The sequence below is a fragment of the Rattus rattus genome, chromosome 17 (assembly GCF_011064425.1).
Source record: "Rattus rattus isolate New Zealand chromosome 17, Rrattus_CSIRO_v1, whole genome shotgun sequence".
Lineage (NCBI taxonomy): Eukaryota > Metazoa > Chordata > Mammalia > Rodentia > Muridae > Rattus > Rattus rattus.
The window spans coordinates 45,820,185-45,835,184 of NC_046170.1; the positions used below are offsets into that span (position 1 = coordinate 45,820,185).

Genomic DNA, 15,000 nt, shown 5'->3' on the forward strand with positions numbered 1-15,000 from the left:
AGCACAACGTGGAGGCCTCAAGACCCGCTCTGGGTACTTTGATCTTTGCCACGTAGGAAGTGGAGATTTCCTCGGCCTCAGATGATGGATGCAGACCAAAAGCTCCAAGAGGTGGGAACAGGTTCAGAATAGCTCTGCAGAGAGAGAGAGAGAGCCAAAGACGGATTTAATTCTTAAAAGCCTTTCTGGCGAGTAAGGCTTTCCCACTGGGTAAGACATCCTGTACCTTGGGGGAAGTGTCTGGAAGGGAGAATGAGGTGTCAGGACACCAACCTCCCTCTCCTACCCCTGCTGCGCTCACTAATTGACATCTCAGACGTGTCACCTTGGCCTCTGGGGGCCGGCTGTCTCTTTCCTCAGGACTAGATCTTCAGTCCTGCCCTTTGGGCAGGGACAGTCGATGAATCCAGCAAGTGGCTGACTCATTAAGAGATTGGTGTATCCGATTAAAGCCCTTTGCCAAAATAGCCTGAGGTAAAGAGTGGAGCTCTGGGTGACCCAGACAGGGACAAACAGGGACTGTGGCGTGTGGGCATGGGCAAGCGTGTGCCCGTGGGAACTTGCCAATGCGCGCTTTGGGGGGCAATTTTGATCACTGGGGATTGTAGCCTGCAGAAGGACTCCAGCTTGTTCTGTCCTCTTAGCGTATGCCAGATAACACGGTTGCAGAAAATGAATTGCAACAAATCAAGGAGAAGCTGAAGCCAGGCAACTGGGAGATGTGTAATGGGTACCCAGGCCATAGATGTGTGTGTGTGTGTGTGTCTGTGTCTGTGTATGTGTGTGTATCTCTGAGTGTCTGTGTATGCGTGTGTATCTCTGTGTGTCTGTGTATGTGTGTGTGTTTGTGCCTGTGTCTCTGTGTGCCTCTGTATGTGTGTCTGTGTGTGCCTATGAGTCTATATGTGTGTCTGTGTATATATGTGTCTGTGTGTGTGTGTCTGTCTGTGTGTGTGTATGTGTGTGTATCTCTGTGTGTCTGTGTATGCGTGTGTGTTTGTGCCTGTGTCTCTGTGTGTATCTCTGAGTGTCTGTGTATGCGTGTGTATCTCTGTGTGTCTGTGTATGTGTGTGTGTTTGTGCCTGTGTCTCTGTGTGCCTCTGTATGTGTGTCTGTGTGTGCCTATGAGTCTATATGTGTGTCTGTGTATATATGTGTCTGTGTGTGTGTGTCTGTCTGTGTGTGTGTGTGTGTGTGTCTGTGTGTCTGTGTATGTCTGTTTGTGCCTGTGTCTGTGTGTATCTCTGTGTGTGTGTCTGTGTGTGCCTATGACTATGTGTGTCTGTGTATATATGTGTCTGTGTGTGTGCTTATGTCTGTGTGTGTCTGTGTGTATCTCTCTGTGTGTGTCTGTGTGTGACTATGTATGTGTCTCTGTGTGTCTGTGTCTGTATATCTCTTTTTGTGTGTCTGTGTGTGTGTGACTGTGTATGTGTCTTTGTGTGTCTATCTGTGTGTCTTTGTCTGTATGTGTGTGACTCCGTGTGTGTGTGTGACTCTGTGTGTGTGTGTGTGTAACCTTCGTGATCTGAGAAAACTGTCCGATGCCACTCCCAAGGTGCACAAGGCTCACCCCGAGGAGACTGACCTGAAAGGCCATGTTCAGCACCCCAGGGCCCACCCCTTCCACCACACCAGCAAGTTCACTCTTGCCTCCTAGATGCCGCTGCTTCCTTTCTGTGAACTCAGGAAGCTTAGAAAACCATTTTCAATTCAAGATAAAATGCTCAGTGGCCTGTGCCTTCAGCTGTAAGTCTGCTCTGTCCTTTTGTTTGTTTCCATCAGAAAGTTCAACCCAATCAAAGCTAGAGGACTAGAGGAGCCACCCTACCTGGCAAGTAGCCCACACAGTCATGTGAATACAGTTGGCCAGATGCCCCTTTCCGAAGGGTCCCAAGGCTGCAGGAGGAAAGCTGCCTAGAGGGACAGTCCTGCATATAATCCACCCACTTATTAACTCACATTTGCCCTGAGAGATCCAAGAGCCTGAAGTCTAAGGTTCTAGGCACACCATCTTCAACAAGGGGAAACACCAGAAAACAAAAGGCGTGTGTTCATCTGAGTGCGTGTGGTAGTCGGAGGCCACGGGAGCCTCGGCAGCTCTGTGGCACCCTGCTGCGTGTATTCAGAGACTCTGGAGCACCTTGAGCTTGCTGGACAGGCTGTGACTAGCAGGGCAGGCGGATTAAGACTGATCCAAGGGAGCTCACATTGTTTGGGGCAAGAACAGATACACACTCCTTCTCAGAACAGATACCAAGGCTTCCTCTAAGGCATGCACAGCTTTTGCTGGCTAGCCCAGTTCCTTACAGGACAGAACTGGCCATGGGCTATGCGATTGCAGGCCTGCCTTCAACTCATGAGGCAATGCTACTGAGTCATGTTGGGAGTTATCTGGAGATGACGACGTTTGAGGAAGTGAGGGGGAGGGGGCACTCCAACGAGGGCTCTGCTCCTTGGGTGGTGGTCACGTTCAATATCTTTCTGGTGGTGGAGACAAAACAGGCGACGTTGGCAGCTCAAGGAAGGAAGGGTATATTTCCGCTCACGATTTTGGAGGTTTTAGCTCACAGTCTCTGGTGACACTGATGCTGGGTCTGAGTGAAGCAGAGTATCATGGGAGTGGGAGCAATATGGAAAAGACACTGTTCAGCTCTCAGTAGACAGGAAACAGGAGATACAAGCACAGAGGAAACCCTAGGGCAGGTCCCAATTTTCTACTTCCTCCAACAAGGCTCTATACCCTCCCGATAGATAATCCACTCACATTTTGAAGCCCTTGATGAATCAAGCTTCTGATAGGTCAGAGCCCTCGTGTTATACTAGAAGAAAGAGATTGAATCCAGCCCCCAGCTACCTCAGGTAGACCTTCAGAGACACCCATATCATCTCTCTACTCCTCCCCACCTAATGGTCCCAAAGTCACCTCCTATTATAGTTTGAATAAGTATGGCCTCCATAGGTTCATATATTTGAATACTTGGTCATCGGTTTAGTGGAACTGTTTGGGAAGGATTAGAAGGTATGGCCTTGTTGGAAAAGGTGTGTCACGAGGGGAAGGCTTTGAGATTTCAGAAACCCACAGGAGGCCTAGTCTCTCCCTGTTACCTGCAGGTCAGGGCAAGTTCTCAACTACTGCTCCTGCAACACCTCTGCCTGTTGCCACGCTCCCTACCATGATGGTTACGGACTCACCCTCTGGAACTGTAAGCAAGCCCCCAGTTACCCTGGTCATGGTGTCTCCTCATAGCCATTGAGCAGTAACTAAGATTACTTACCCAAGTCTCTATATTGGCCCAGATAGATGAGTTTCTAGTATAAAGCACCCATTTCGTTTATATAAAGATCCCCAGAGCCCATGGGTTCTCCCATTTCTATACGCTGCCTCCACTGGGGAAGTCACTTCACAGCTAATATTGAAATAATTCCCAAGGGGAGCGCTCTTGAGGGGAACCGTCTGACCTGGTGTGATTCCCTCTCCTCCTAGAAGGGAATCAAACTAAAGCTTCTACCACCTATGCTGGTCACCAACCTGCACAGTGACAGAGATCTGTGTCCTCGATGAGCACAGCACGCATACGTGCCCCTCAAGTTCATCAGCCTCACACACCACAGACTGCAGAGCCAATCCCCTCTGTCCCTTCCCACGTCTCAAGGTGGGAAGGTATTGACATACTGAGCCACAATGTCCATTGTCAGAGCCCGCACACGAAGCCAGGTGTGCAGATGTGCCGGCCCACGGTTACAATCTCAGCACCAGGGAGGTAGAGACAGACAGGTCATTGGAGCTGGCTAGCCAGCCAGCCTAGCTGATTTGGCACACGCTAGTTAATTTAGAGAGCCTGACTCAAAAGGCAAGATCAACGATTCCACCTATAGCTGGTCACCCAAGTCCTGCCGAGTGACAGGTCTGGGTCTGTGCTAGGTCCCTGTGAGTTTTGTGCCCCTGGAATTAATGAGCCCAGGATAACACAGACTGCAGAACCCAGCCACAGCATTTGTCCTCACACTTATGGAGGCCGGGAAGGTCACTAGGAATGACTCCCCCAGATTAACCTCTGACCTCCACGTATATGTGTCCGCATACACAAAGAACATTCATCCCATCAAGCTAGAACCTCACTCCAACTTCATTTACCTCCCCTAATCTCTTCTCCAGAGGTCCTAGCACCACAGGTCACACCAGGATTCGGGACATCAACCTATGACTCTAGGAGACATGCCATCACCCTAACACATTCAAATTCCAAACTATCAAATCCTAGCCCAAAGCCCCACAGACTGTCAGGTTCTTCTGTCCTTATGGGGACCTAAAGTGTCCAACATCACAGCTGTTGCCAGGTCTCCATGGTCACAGGTGCTATGATGTTGGACATGTGCATATAGGAACTGAACCTCAGCTAATCATTGACTCATGACCTTGAGACAGCATCTCTCATCGCCTCCTCTGATCTGGCTATAAAAAGAGAGCACTTATGGTCACAACTAGAAGGGAGAAAGAAAGAGACAGGCGTGTCCTGGCAGAGTCTGGTGTGGACATGGGGTACCCCACCATCTTGTCTCTTAGTTCTTCTTCTTCATTGTCCAGAGTTATTACCTCTGTGCTCCATGGTTTTTATTCTCTTCCTGAAGTAGGAATCATGGCGGGGGTTTCTCTGCCATGGAGGAGCGACTGGAGTCGGTCTGACATAGAGTCCAAAAATTCACATGAAGGTGTTAAGGTTCGGTCTGTTGCTCCGGGCTGTGATGCTGACATCTATACCTGAAGGTCTAGGCCTGGGGGCAACTTCTCATGTTTATGAGCTTTTGGTGTGCAAACCTTGATGTAAAACTATTGGTTAAATGGTAAATACATGGCTTGCTGCCTGCTGTACCGTGGTGATGTGGTTCCCAAGGATGTCAATGCTGCCATTGCCACCATCAAGACCAAGCGCAGCATCCAGTTTGTGGACTGGTGCCCCACTGGCTTCAAGGTTGGCATTAATTACCAGCCTCCCACTGTGGTACCTGGTGGCGACCTGGCCAAGGTCCAGAGAGCTGTGTGCATGCTGAGCAACACCACAGCCATTGCTGAGGCCTGGGCTCGCCTGGATCACAAGTTTGATCTGATGTAGGCCAAGCGTGCCTTTGTGCACTGGTATGTGGGTGAGGGCATGGAGGAGGGGTAGTTCTCTGAGGCTCATGAGGACATGAGAGAAGGATTATGAGGAGGTTGGTGTGGATTCTGTGGAGGGTGAGGGTGAGGAAGAAGGAGAGGAATACTAGCTCATTCCTCCAGTCCCTGTATCGTGTCAAACTCAACTCCAGCTCCAGCACTAGCTGCAGGCATCGATGCTTCTGTGCTGTTTCCCTTCTGTGATCATGGCTTCTCCATGTGTACCTCAAAGTTTTCCATGATGTCTCAAAGTAAAAGCTTTAAGAAAAGAAAAGGAGAGGAGAGGGGAGGGGAGGGGAGGGGAGGAGAGGAGAGGAGAGGAGAGGAGAGGAGAGGAGAGAAAAGAAAAAAGAAAAGAAAAGCTATTGGTTAAGTAAAATTGGCTCTAGCCAATCGGTGGAGGGATCAGAGGTAGGCAGGTCAGGAGTGACCTGGTTGGAGGAGAAGGGACTGAGGAGAAGAGGAAGCCAACATGGAATAGAATAACAGGCAGGAGGGGAGAAAGGAGAGCTGCCATGGGTTAGCTGAGCCATAAAAACACGGCCTTGCAAGCTGGCCAGTTGGAGCTTAGAGCAGCCCAGATGAAACATAGTAAGTAATAACCTAGGTTATGGATAGGAAGGCAGATTCTAACAGCATGGAGGGTAGGCAGCTGCCCAGCTGTTGTGCTGCCTAGGGCATATTGTAAATACAAAGGCTGTGTGTGTCTTTCATCCAGGAACATAAATGGTCTACAGTGGGGAAGAAGCCCTGTGCGGGGATTTTTAGTAATTTTTACTACATGGGGCTGGAGGTAGGTGTCTAACCGAGCCGGGTGGACGTGGTGGTTTGGGGGTGTTATCTAGGGATTGCCTTGGGACACACAGGTCCTGGGCCTGATCGACGAGTCTCCTTCTCGCCTTCCCTCCATGCCACTGCTAGATGGCCACAGGCAGATCCCGAGGGAACCTTTAAAGAGTAGATGGAACAGAGATACTCAAATGTATTTGGGGAGATGAGTTACACTTGCAAACATAAAGCACACTAGGATACGCAAGGCTGTCTTCTAAGCCTCTCCTTTTTATGAGACAGTTCGTTGGAAGCCTGCTCTGAGCTGTGTCTCTATCAGAGGGATTCATCTTTGGGCTCTGTCTTTCCCTGTGAAGTCTGAGGGGAAAGGAAGAGCTGGCCTGGATCCCCGAGGAGCTTCCCATTGTGCCTGGTTGAATAGAATGAGAGACACTTTAGCCTGTAAGATATGGACACAGTAAATACTGCCCACTTGCATGAAGCCAAGCCCTCTTCTGGTGGCTTCTCGTACCTCAAAGTTGATGGCCAGTAAAGATTTGTAGGTGAGTGGCCCCAAGCTCAGTTACCTGAGAGAAATACCAAGACGTAGCCTAGATGTAAGTGTTCACAATGGTGTTATCCACGGCAGAGCCAAACCAGAAGCAATCCCTGTGTCTATCAATAGATTAATTGATAAGCAGGATGTGGTGTGTCCTTACAATGGAATACTATTCAGCCATTAAGCTGGCCAGCGTACAGAAAACATGAATGAACCCCCACACTAGATCAAAGCTGCAAGCCTACATGTTTACATTACATGTCCAAAATGGGTGAATTGTGGGAACAGAAAACAGATTTGTGGTTACCTAGGGCTGAGGGTGAGGGCAGGATATCATTGCAAATGGGGTTGAAGACTAGATTGAGGGTGATAGATACTTTAAATCTGTGCAGTCATGATAGCATCTTAATTTTATAAATCACTTAAAAATGACTTGTGTGCACCAAAGGGAGCTGGATTTTTATGCTATGGAATTCAACCTCAACAAAACCGAGAAGCCAACAGCATGGCCTAAGTAGCCGGAGCTGAGAGCCTTTGCCTCTCGCCTGATGTGGTGGCATCTGTTTTCTTTGTAGGAGACAGGAACCATGCCAGCCCACAGCATCTTTGGCTCAAACCTTGACTCCCTTCCCCTCAGGCCTGGGCACTATCTGGAGAGTTTGCCAGAGAAGTATCTGTGTTCTCTTGGACATTCACAAAGATTCGTCTGATAAGAACTTTTAGAAAACACCAAATGACTTTCCAATCTCACTTTCTCATCCTAGAAGTGACTTCCACAGGACAGACGTGGGCATCACCTGATTTGTCATCTTCTCCAGGGAGAGTCACTGTCATCTCCCAATATGAAAGGTCTTCCTTGGTACCCAAATGGGCTAGTAGCTGAGATGTACCCCCAATCCATCCCTGATGGCCCAGGCCCCAGGTATTCCTCCAGAATGATTACAATGAGGAATTCCTCAGAGGAGACAATACAGGGTGTGTCTGTGTGGGAGGAGCCCTCAGCCACTGCTGGCTTAGGGTGATTCTTGAGCACAGGTATGATTATCCTATCATGCATGGAGGGAGAAGGACATGCTCCCTTGTACACACACACACACACACACACACACACACACACCACATATACCAAACACATATACCACCAGATATACCACACATACACAACACACACACACACACACACACACACACACGCACACACACACACACACACACACACGCACATGTACCTATTCATACACTACACACACACACACACACAAACACACACACACCAAACACACACACATACCATACACACACACACCATATATACCACACACATATACTACCAGACATAACACCCCACAAACACACATATAAACGGCATTCACACACATACACACACATACACACACCACATAAACCAAAAACATATACCACCAGATATACCACACACAAGACACACAACACACACACACACACACACACACATACACACCACTCTATACACACATACTACATACACATATACCACACATACCACATATACTACACACACACTACACACACACACACACACACACAACATACTACACATACCACACACCACACTACACATACCATACACACACACACCATATATACCACACACATATACTACCAGACATACCACACCGCACATACACACATACAAGGCATGTGCACACATACACACACACACACACACACCACATATACCAAACACATATACCACCAGATATACCACACCGCGCATACACAACACACACACAAACACACACACACATACACACCACTCTATACACACACATACTACATACACATATACCACACATACCACATATACTACACACACACTACACACACACACACAACACAACATACTACACATACCACACACCACACTACACATACCATACACACACCACACCACACATACCACACACATACACTACCAGACATACCACACCGCACACATGCACAGAGAGAGAGAGAGAGAGAGAGAGAGAGAGAGAGAGAGAGAGAGAGAAGTTTCCCAGACTTGACTTGAGAGGAGTCTGAGGAGGGAGGCTGCCCCTCTCACTATAGCTCCTATCCAAAGCTTGTCTGAGCATCCCTTGGGCCGTTCATTGACTATAACCATGAACATGCCACACAGTGAGATGCATGCTCTCTCACTGAAGTGTGTGTGTGTGGGGGGTGCAGATGCTAACCATGTTCACACTCTGCTCCACACTGGTCCTTCAGCTAAGTCGGCTCCTTTTCCTACTCTTCCTTTGTGAAACAGGGTTGTCTGACACTTCCTCCCAGGGCATGACTAAACATCACAGGTGACAAGTGACAGCAGATTTCAGAGCTCATCATCTTGCTCAATGTCCTAAGGCAAAACACAGTTATCCTTGATCTCCTATATCTTCTATGTTGTCAATCTTGTGTGAGGCTTCAGGGTCCCTACCATGCCCAGGTGTGATACTTGAGAAGTGCCACCTTGCACATACCTGTTCTATAATCAATTTCGCACATGCGTGTTCTGTAATTGTCTCTCTCAGGTACAGTGATCACAGACCACTCAGTGCTCTGGACTGAGCCTCTGTGCTTCTCCCTGACTCCCTGACTCCCTGATGGTTGATCTGCTCATGGGACGCGGGACACAACCCCATGGTCAGGAGAAAGTCCATGCTGTGGTGTGTTTGGTTAAGTGCCGGATAGAAACATGATGTAGCCTCATGTCCGCCATGTGGATGTGCCGATGGGCATCGGAGGCACAGGCCTGGAGAGATCCCTGTTTACTGCTCAGACAGGAAATGCAGGAAATGCAGCCACGTGTGGGCAGTGGCATCTCTGACTCTGTGGTGACCACGGAGCTCTCCCTTCCACTTCTTGGCATTTTCACACACAAAGATAGGCAATTTACTTTTATTCACAGTGGTAGGAAGTGTTGGGAGTAAGTTGTGTAGGAGCTGGAAAGACACATCAGTTGGCAAGTCATAAGGACATGAGTTCAATCCCCATGTTTAAAAGTGGGGCCCGGGGAGACAGTTCCATTGGTAAAAGTACTTGCCATGCAAACGTGTGGACCAGGGTTCAGATCCCAGGACACACACAAAAGTTGGGTGGGTGTGGTGGCTCACCTATAGTTCTGGAACATGGGAAACAGAGACTGGAATTGTCAGAGCAAGCTGGCTAGCCAAACTAACAGAATGGGTGAGCTCCAGGCTCAGTGAGAGATCCTACCTCAATACACCAGGTGGAGTACAACCAAGAAAGACACACAGAGTCAATGTTGGGCCTCTGCATACATGCTCACATGTACACACACATACACAGAACTCTCATTCACATGTGTGCACATAGCATGTACACACATACACATATACACACGTGTGTGCACACACAGGAGAACTCTCACACACATTTGCACATAGCACACACACACACATACAGACATGTAAACACATACATACACAAAGGAGAACTCTCACACATGCATAGCACACATTCATACATATGTAAAAAATAATAAAAATAAAAATATCAACATGATGAAAGATACTTGTAATCCCAACAAGTCAGAGTCAGGCAGATCCTTGGGCCTCACTGACCAGCCAACCTCGCATAATCAGTGAGCTTCAGGTCACTGAGAGACCCTGGCTCAGAAGCAAGATGAGCTATATCTGAGAAATGACACCCAAAGTTGATGCCCAGCCTCCACACACAGAAGCACACAGGTGCCCACACACACACATACACACACACACACACACACACACACATACACACACACAGGAGAACTCATTCACACATGTGCACATAGCATGCAGCATGCACATACACATACACACACACACACACACACACACAGAACTCTCATTCACACATGTGCACATAGCATGCACACATACACACACAGGAGACCTCTCATACATACATCTGCACCTAACACACACATACAAACATACATACACATATGCACAGTAAGGAAATTAGCATAATCAAGATGTCAAGGCTCAGGGCAAAGAAATGAGGTGACGACCTCCTTGTCTACTGTTCTTTATGAGTATAGGTCCATGTTGCTCGAAGTGTGCTCCAGGGCACCCTAGTCCCCAGCACGTGTCACATCTCTGACAAGCAAGGGGACTCACCTTGCCTGTGAACCTTGGATATTCCTACAACCCCTCTCTTCAGCGTTCTCTAGACTTGCTCAGCCGTAGAGCCATTTAGCTAGCATGCCGATGCCTATGCTACCCTTGGGAAACACAGTCCTAACTTAGTGCTGTTGTCTTTAGTTATATTGCTCTGGGTTGTTGTTGAGTGTCTTCGTTTCATTTGCTGTTGGTAATGCTCCCTTGGTGAGCAGGACGTGGAGAGACTGCAGAGCCAGAGAACGGCTCCAAGCAGTTAACAGCACAGAACATGGGGGGCGGGGGAGAGTAGAGGGTTTGTGAAATAAAACACAGGCAGATGCAGTCTCATACACCTGTAAGCCCCGTGTTGAGGAGACAGAAGCAGGAAGATCAGTATGTCAGTCAGCCTTGTTGAGTCAGTGAGTTCCAGGTTCTGTAAGAGACTCAGTCTGAGAACTAAGGTGGAGAATAATTGAGGAAGATACTGATGTCAACCCCTGGCTTACACACACACACACACACACACACACACACACACACACACACACGCACACACATGCACACACACACACGCACGCACACACATGCACACACACACATGCACGCACACACACATGTGCACACACATATGCATATACACAATGCACACAGACACACATGCTCACATACACAAATGCACACTCACACATCACACACACATGCACACACATATGCATATACACAGTGCACACAGACACACATGCTCACATACACAAATGCACACTCACACATACACACACATGCATGCACCCATGCACACATGCACACACATGTGCACACACATATGCATATACACAATGCACACAGACACACATGCTCACACACACAAATGCACACTCACACATGCATGCATACACACACATACACACATGCACACACATGTGCTCACACACCTGCACTTCTGTGAGTTGGTGGCATTCCGTCTGTTCACACAGCTTCTCAGCATCACAGCTTGGCCCCCTGTGTTGGCGAGCTCACCACACCATATTGACTACCTTTCTCATTGTTGCTGGGATAGTGTCAAGAAGCAAGTTAAGGAAGGAGGATCTATTTTAACTCTGTTTGGGGACACGGACCACCACAGTGGGAAAGGTACAGTGGCCAAGGTGTGACACTGCTCACAACTGGCTTTCTTTTGTCTCCTCTTCCACTCAACCCAAGACCCCAACCCGTGGAGTGGTGCCACCCACTCAGGATGGGTTTCCTCCTTCACTTAACCCTCTCTGAAAACTTCCCCACAGAGAACACCCATGGTGTGCCTCTGCTGTGCCCTGGGTTTCTCCAAATCCAATCAAACATGACCTCTGCACTTTCACTAATAAAAACCATGGTTGAAGACGAACGCTAGACTCCTCGGTGAATCCCCAGAGTCTTACCATGAGCCTGTGCTTCACTCCTAAACAGATGTTGTCTTTATTTCTACCGCTTTTTAAAACATGAGCTCATGGCAGAGACAGGGATACTCCGAGAGCCTGAGCAGCACAGAGCTGCAGGGGCTGAGCAAATCCAACAGGCAGTCAGTGGAAATTGAATCTGTCACACTTCTTCTGGAAGTGGATTTACTCTACCTTTTGAAAATCCACTGTAATTCAAGTCAGCAAACACTGGTGGGAAGGCCTGAAGCAAGAGGCCAGGCCTGTTCTTCTTGTCGCACTCTTGTGTGTCCCTCTCCACCCTAGGGCACTTGCAGAACCACATGGAAACTTGACTAGGCATCATGGCCATGGTTTCCCTGGGGTCTTCCAACTTAGAAATGGCCATGTCAGAAACCCGAGGGTATATATCCATCCCAGTCTGGCTTTAGATTCACTGTATGGCAGGAGGCTCCTCCTACCTCTAGCTCCCAAGTGCTTGTATTACAGGTGTGCACCACCACGGTTCAGTTTATGCAGTGTTGAAGATGGTACCCAGAGCCTTGTGCATGCTAAGCTCTAACTGAGGTACATCCTAGTCCAAGCTGCATATCACTAAAACACAGGAGAGTTTGGCTTGGGCTAGCTATGGTCTCACTGAGTCACCACCTTGAATTGGGATTTGCCCCGTAGAAGTAGGTTTCAGAAAGCATGCAGACTTTCGTTCAATTGAAACTGTTTAAGTGACTGTTGAGGTTAATCAAAATACAAAGAGCGTTAAGCCCAGTATGTTTGGTGCCCATATCCTGCACCCCTGTTGTGACTAAGGGCCTCTAGGCAAATGTGTTTCTCCATTCAGGCAAGTACCAGGGAGATGCCATGAAAGGCAAGTTCTATACGTCTTCATCTGCCCACACTCACACGCGACACCAGCTCTCTTGCCTTCTCAGGGTCTTGGAGAACATGAGCTGGTACAGCCCAGTTGTGCGCTGCAGATGGACTTCTCCAAGTGACATGCTTTCTGTGTCTATGACACAGTAGCTGCCCAGAGCTTGAGACTTTGAGGGGAAGCTTGAAGGTGAGGCTGATGGCCATCTGCAGGAAGCTGGGTAGAGTGGAATGTTCATTTGGGTGTGATATGTGGAATAAGAGGAGAATCACCTGCTTCTCAGAGCCAGGCAGAAAGGAACATCAATCAAGGACATTGTAGACATCGAAGTTCTTCACCCCCTCCATGAGGAATCCCTAGGCCATATTGCAACCCAGGAACATGTAACATGTCATTTAACATATATCATGTAACATGTAACATGTCAGCTGACATACATGAAGTGAAAAGCCAGACCTGGTGGTGCACACATGTTATCCTAATACTGAGAAAGCTGAAGCAACAGAATCTTAAGATCAAGACCAGCCCAAGCTACAGTAAATCCATGGCCAGTCTGGATACCTTGGTGAAAGGCTTCTTCAACACTCAAAGTGATGGCGAATGCTGGGGTTGTGGCTAAATGTTAGGAACTTGCCTGGCATTCCAGGGCCCTGGGTTTGCATTCCCAACACCACAAATATGTCAGGCTGGGGGATGTAGCTCAGTTAGTAGAGTGCTTGCCTAGCATGCATGAAGCCCTGGGTTCAAGCTCTACTCTTTCATAAACTGGATGTGGTGGCACACAGCTGTAATCCTTGAACCAGGAAGGAACAAGTAGAGGCATTGGAAGTTCAAGGCCATCTTCAACTCCATAGCAAGTTTGGTGGCACACTGGGACATATGAGACCTCATGTTTCAGTTTCTCCACGTTCTGGAAATATGTTCCTCAAACTCACCATGCACATCACCTGTTGACGTCAGGTCCAGTTCAAGGGTCTGGGTCTGGAGCCCAAGAGTTTGCCATTCTGAAAGTCCCCCAGAGCAATGCCGAAGGATGCTGATGGAGCCTGACCTGGGGGTCACTCCCTGTGGTCCAGCGTCCTCAGGGGTAGGAAACCTAGCTAGCATACATCTTCCAGCTGTAGCCCAGAGCATTGCCCGCCTTCCTGCCCCCGCGTGGTTGCCAGGGATCCAACTGTGAGTTCAGCCAGAAGTCTGAAGACCCAGCTAACACCCCTTCTCTTCTTCAGGGGAGGAGCGCCCCCGGGAGCCCCCGGGCCCTGCAGAGGCCCAGGCGCCAGCTGGGACGGAGGCTGGCGGGAGGACCAGCCGGCACCACTGGACATGTTCTCAGGAGCAGCTCAGGAAGGTCTTCTGGGGAGTGGCTGTCGTGTTCTGCGTGTGTGCCTCCTGGTCCGGGTCCACGCAGCTCGCCAGGCTGACTTTCAAGACCTTCGACGCACCCTTCACCCTGACGTGGTTTGCCACCAACTGGAACTTTCTGTTCTTCCCATTGTACTACGCAGGTCACGTGTGCAAGTCCACAGAGAAGCAGTCCGTGAAACAGAGATACAGGTAGGGACTCCTAGACCGACAATCACTCACCTGGGGCTGTTCCCCCAAGTGCCAGGCAGCCGAGTTGACCCTGGAAGCCAGCGCTGGTGGGCAGTGAGAGGGGCCAAGGGTGAGACACCACAGTAAATGCACCTGCTCTGTCCCGAGGTCAAGGTCAGAATTCTCTCTGCCTTCTGTGATAAAGCCTCCACTCTTCACCTCCACACCTCCACCCTAGCAGCTCATGTCTACATCACAGGGAACAGATAGCATCTGCTAGAAAGAGCCATGGTGGTCTTGGAGGCATAGAAATGGAAGCAGAACCTTCACTCTGGCAAGGAGAGTGAAGCGTACTGAGGTCAAGGACGGAAGTGGTGGGAACCAGATGCTTGGGGCAGCTCACTGCCTTTAACCTCTTTCTGATTTCCACACATCTTCCCTCAGGTGAATGATAGAATGAGTTTGAGCGTCTGACAACAAGGCAGGGTACATAGTTAACAAACCACATCATCTCCCACAGAATGACGACCCACACCTCACCATACGGCAGGCCCCCTGGGCCCTGCCTGAGAGCCGTTGG

General features: G+C 49.0%; 1 protein-coding gene across 2 annotated transcripts in view; it reads left to right on the top strand.

The window, feature by feature from the left end:
- Slc35f3 (solute carrier family 35 member F3) overlaps positions 1 to 15,000 on the top strand; it is a 265,377-nt gene that overhangs the window by 174,835 nt on the left and 75,542 nt on the right. For both annotated transcript variants that reach the window (XM_032887497.1, XM_032887498.1), the window contains one exon: positions 14,117 to 14,441. In XM_032887497.1, the coding sequence (XP_032743388.1) occupies positions 14,117 to 14,441 (325 nt within the window). The remainder of the gene's footprint in view (positions 1 to 14,116; positions 14,442 to 15,000) is intronic.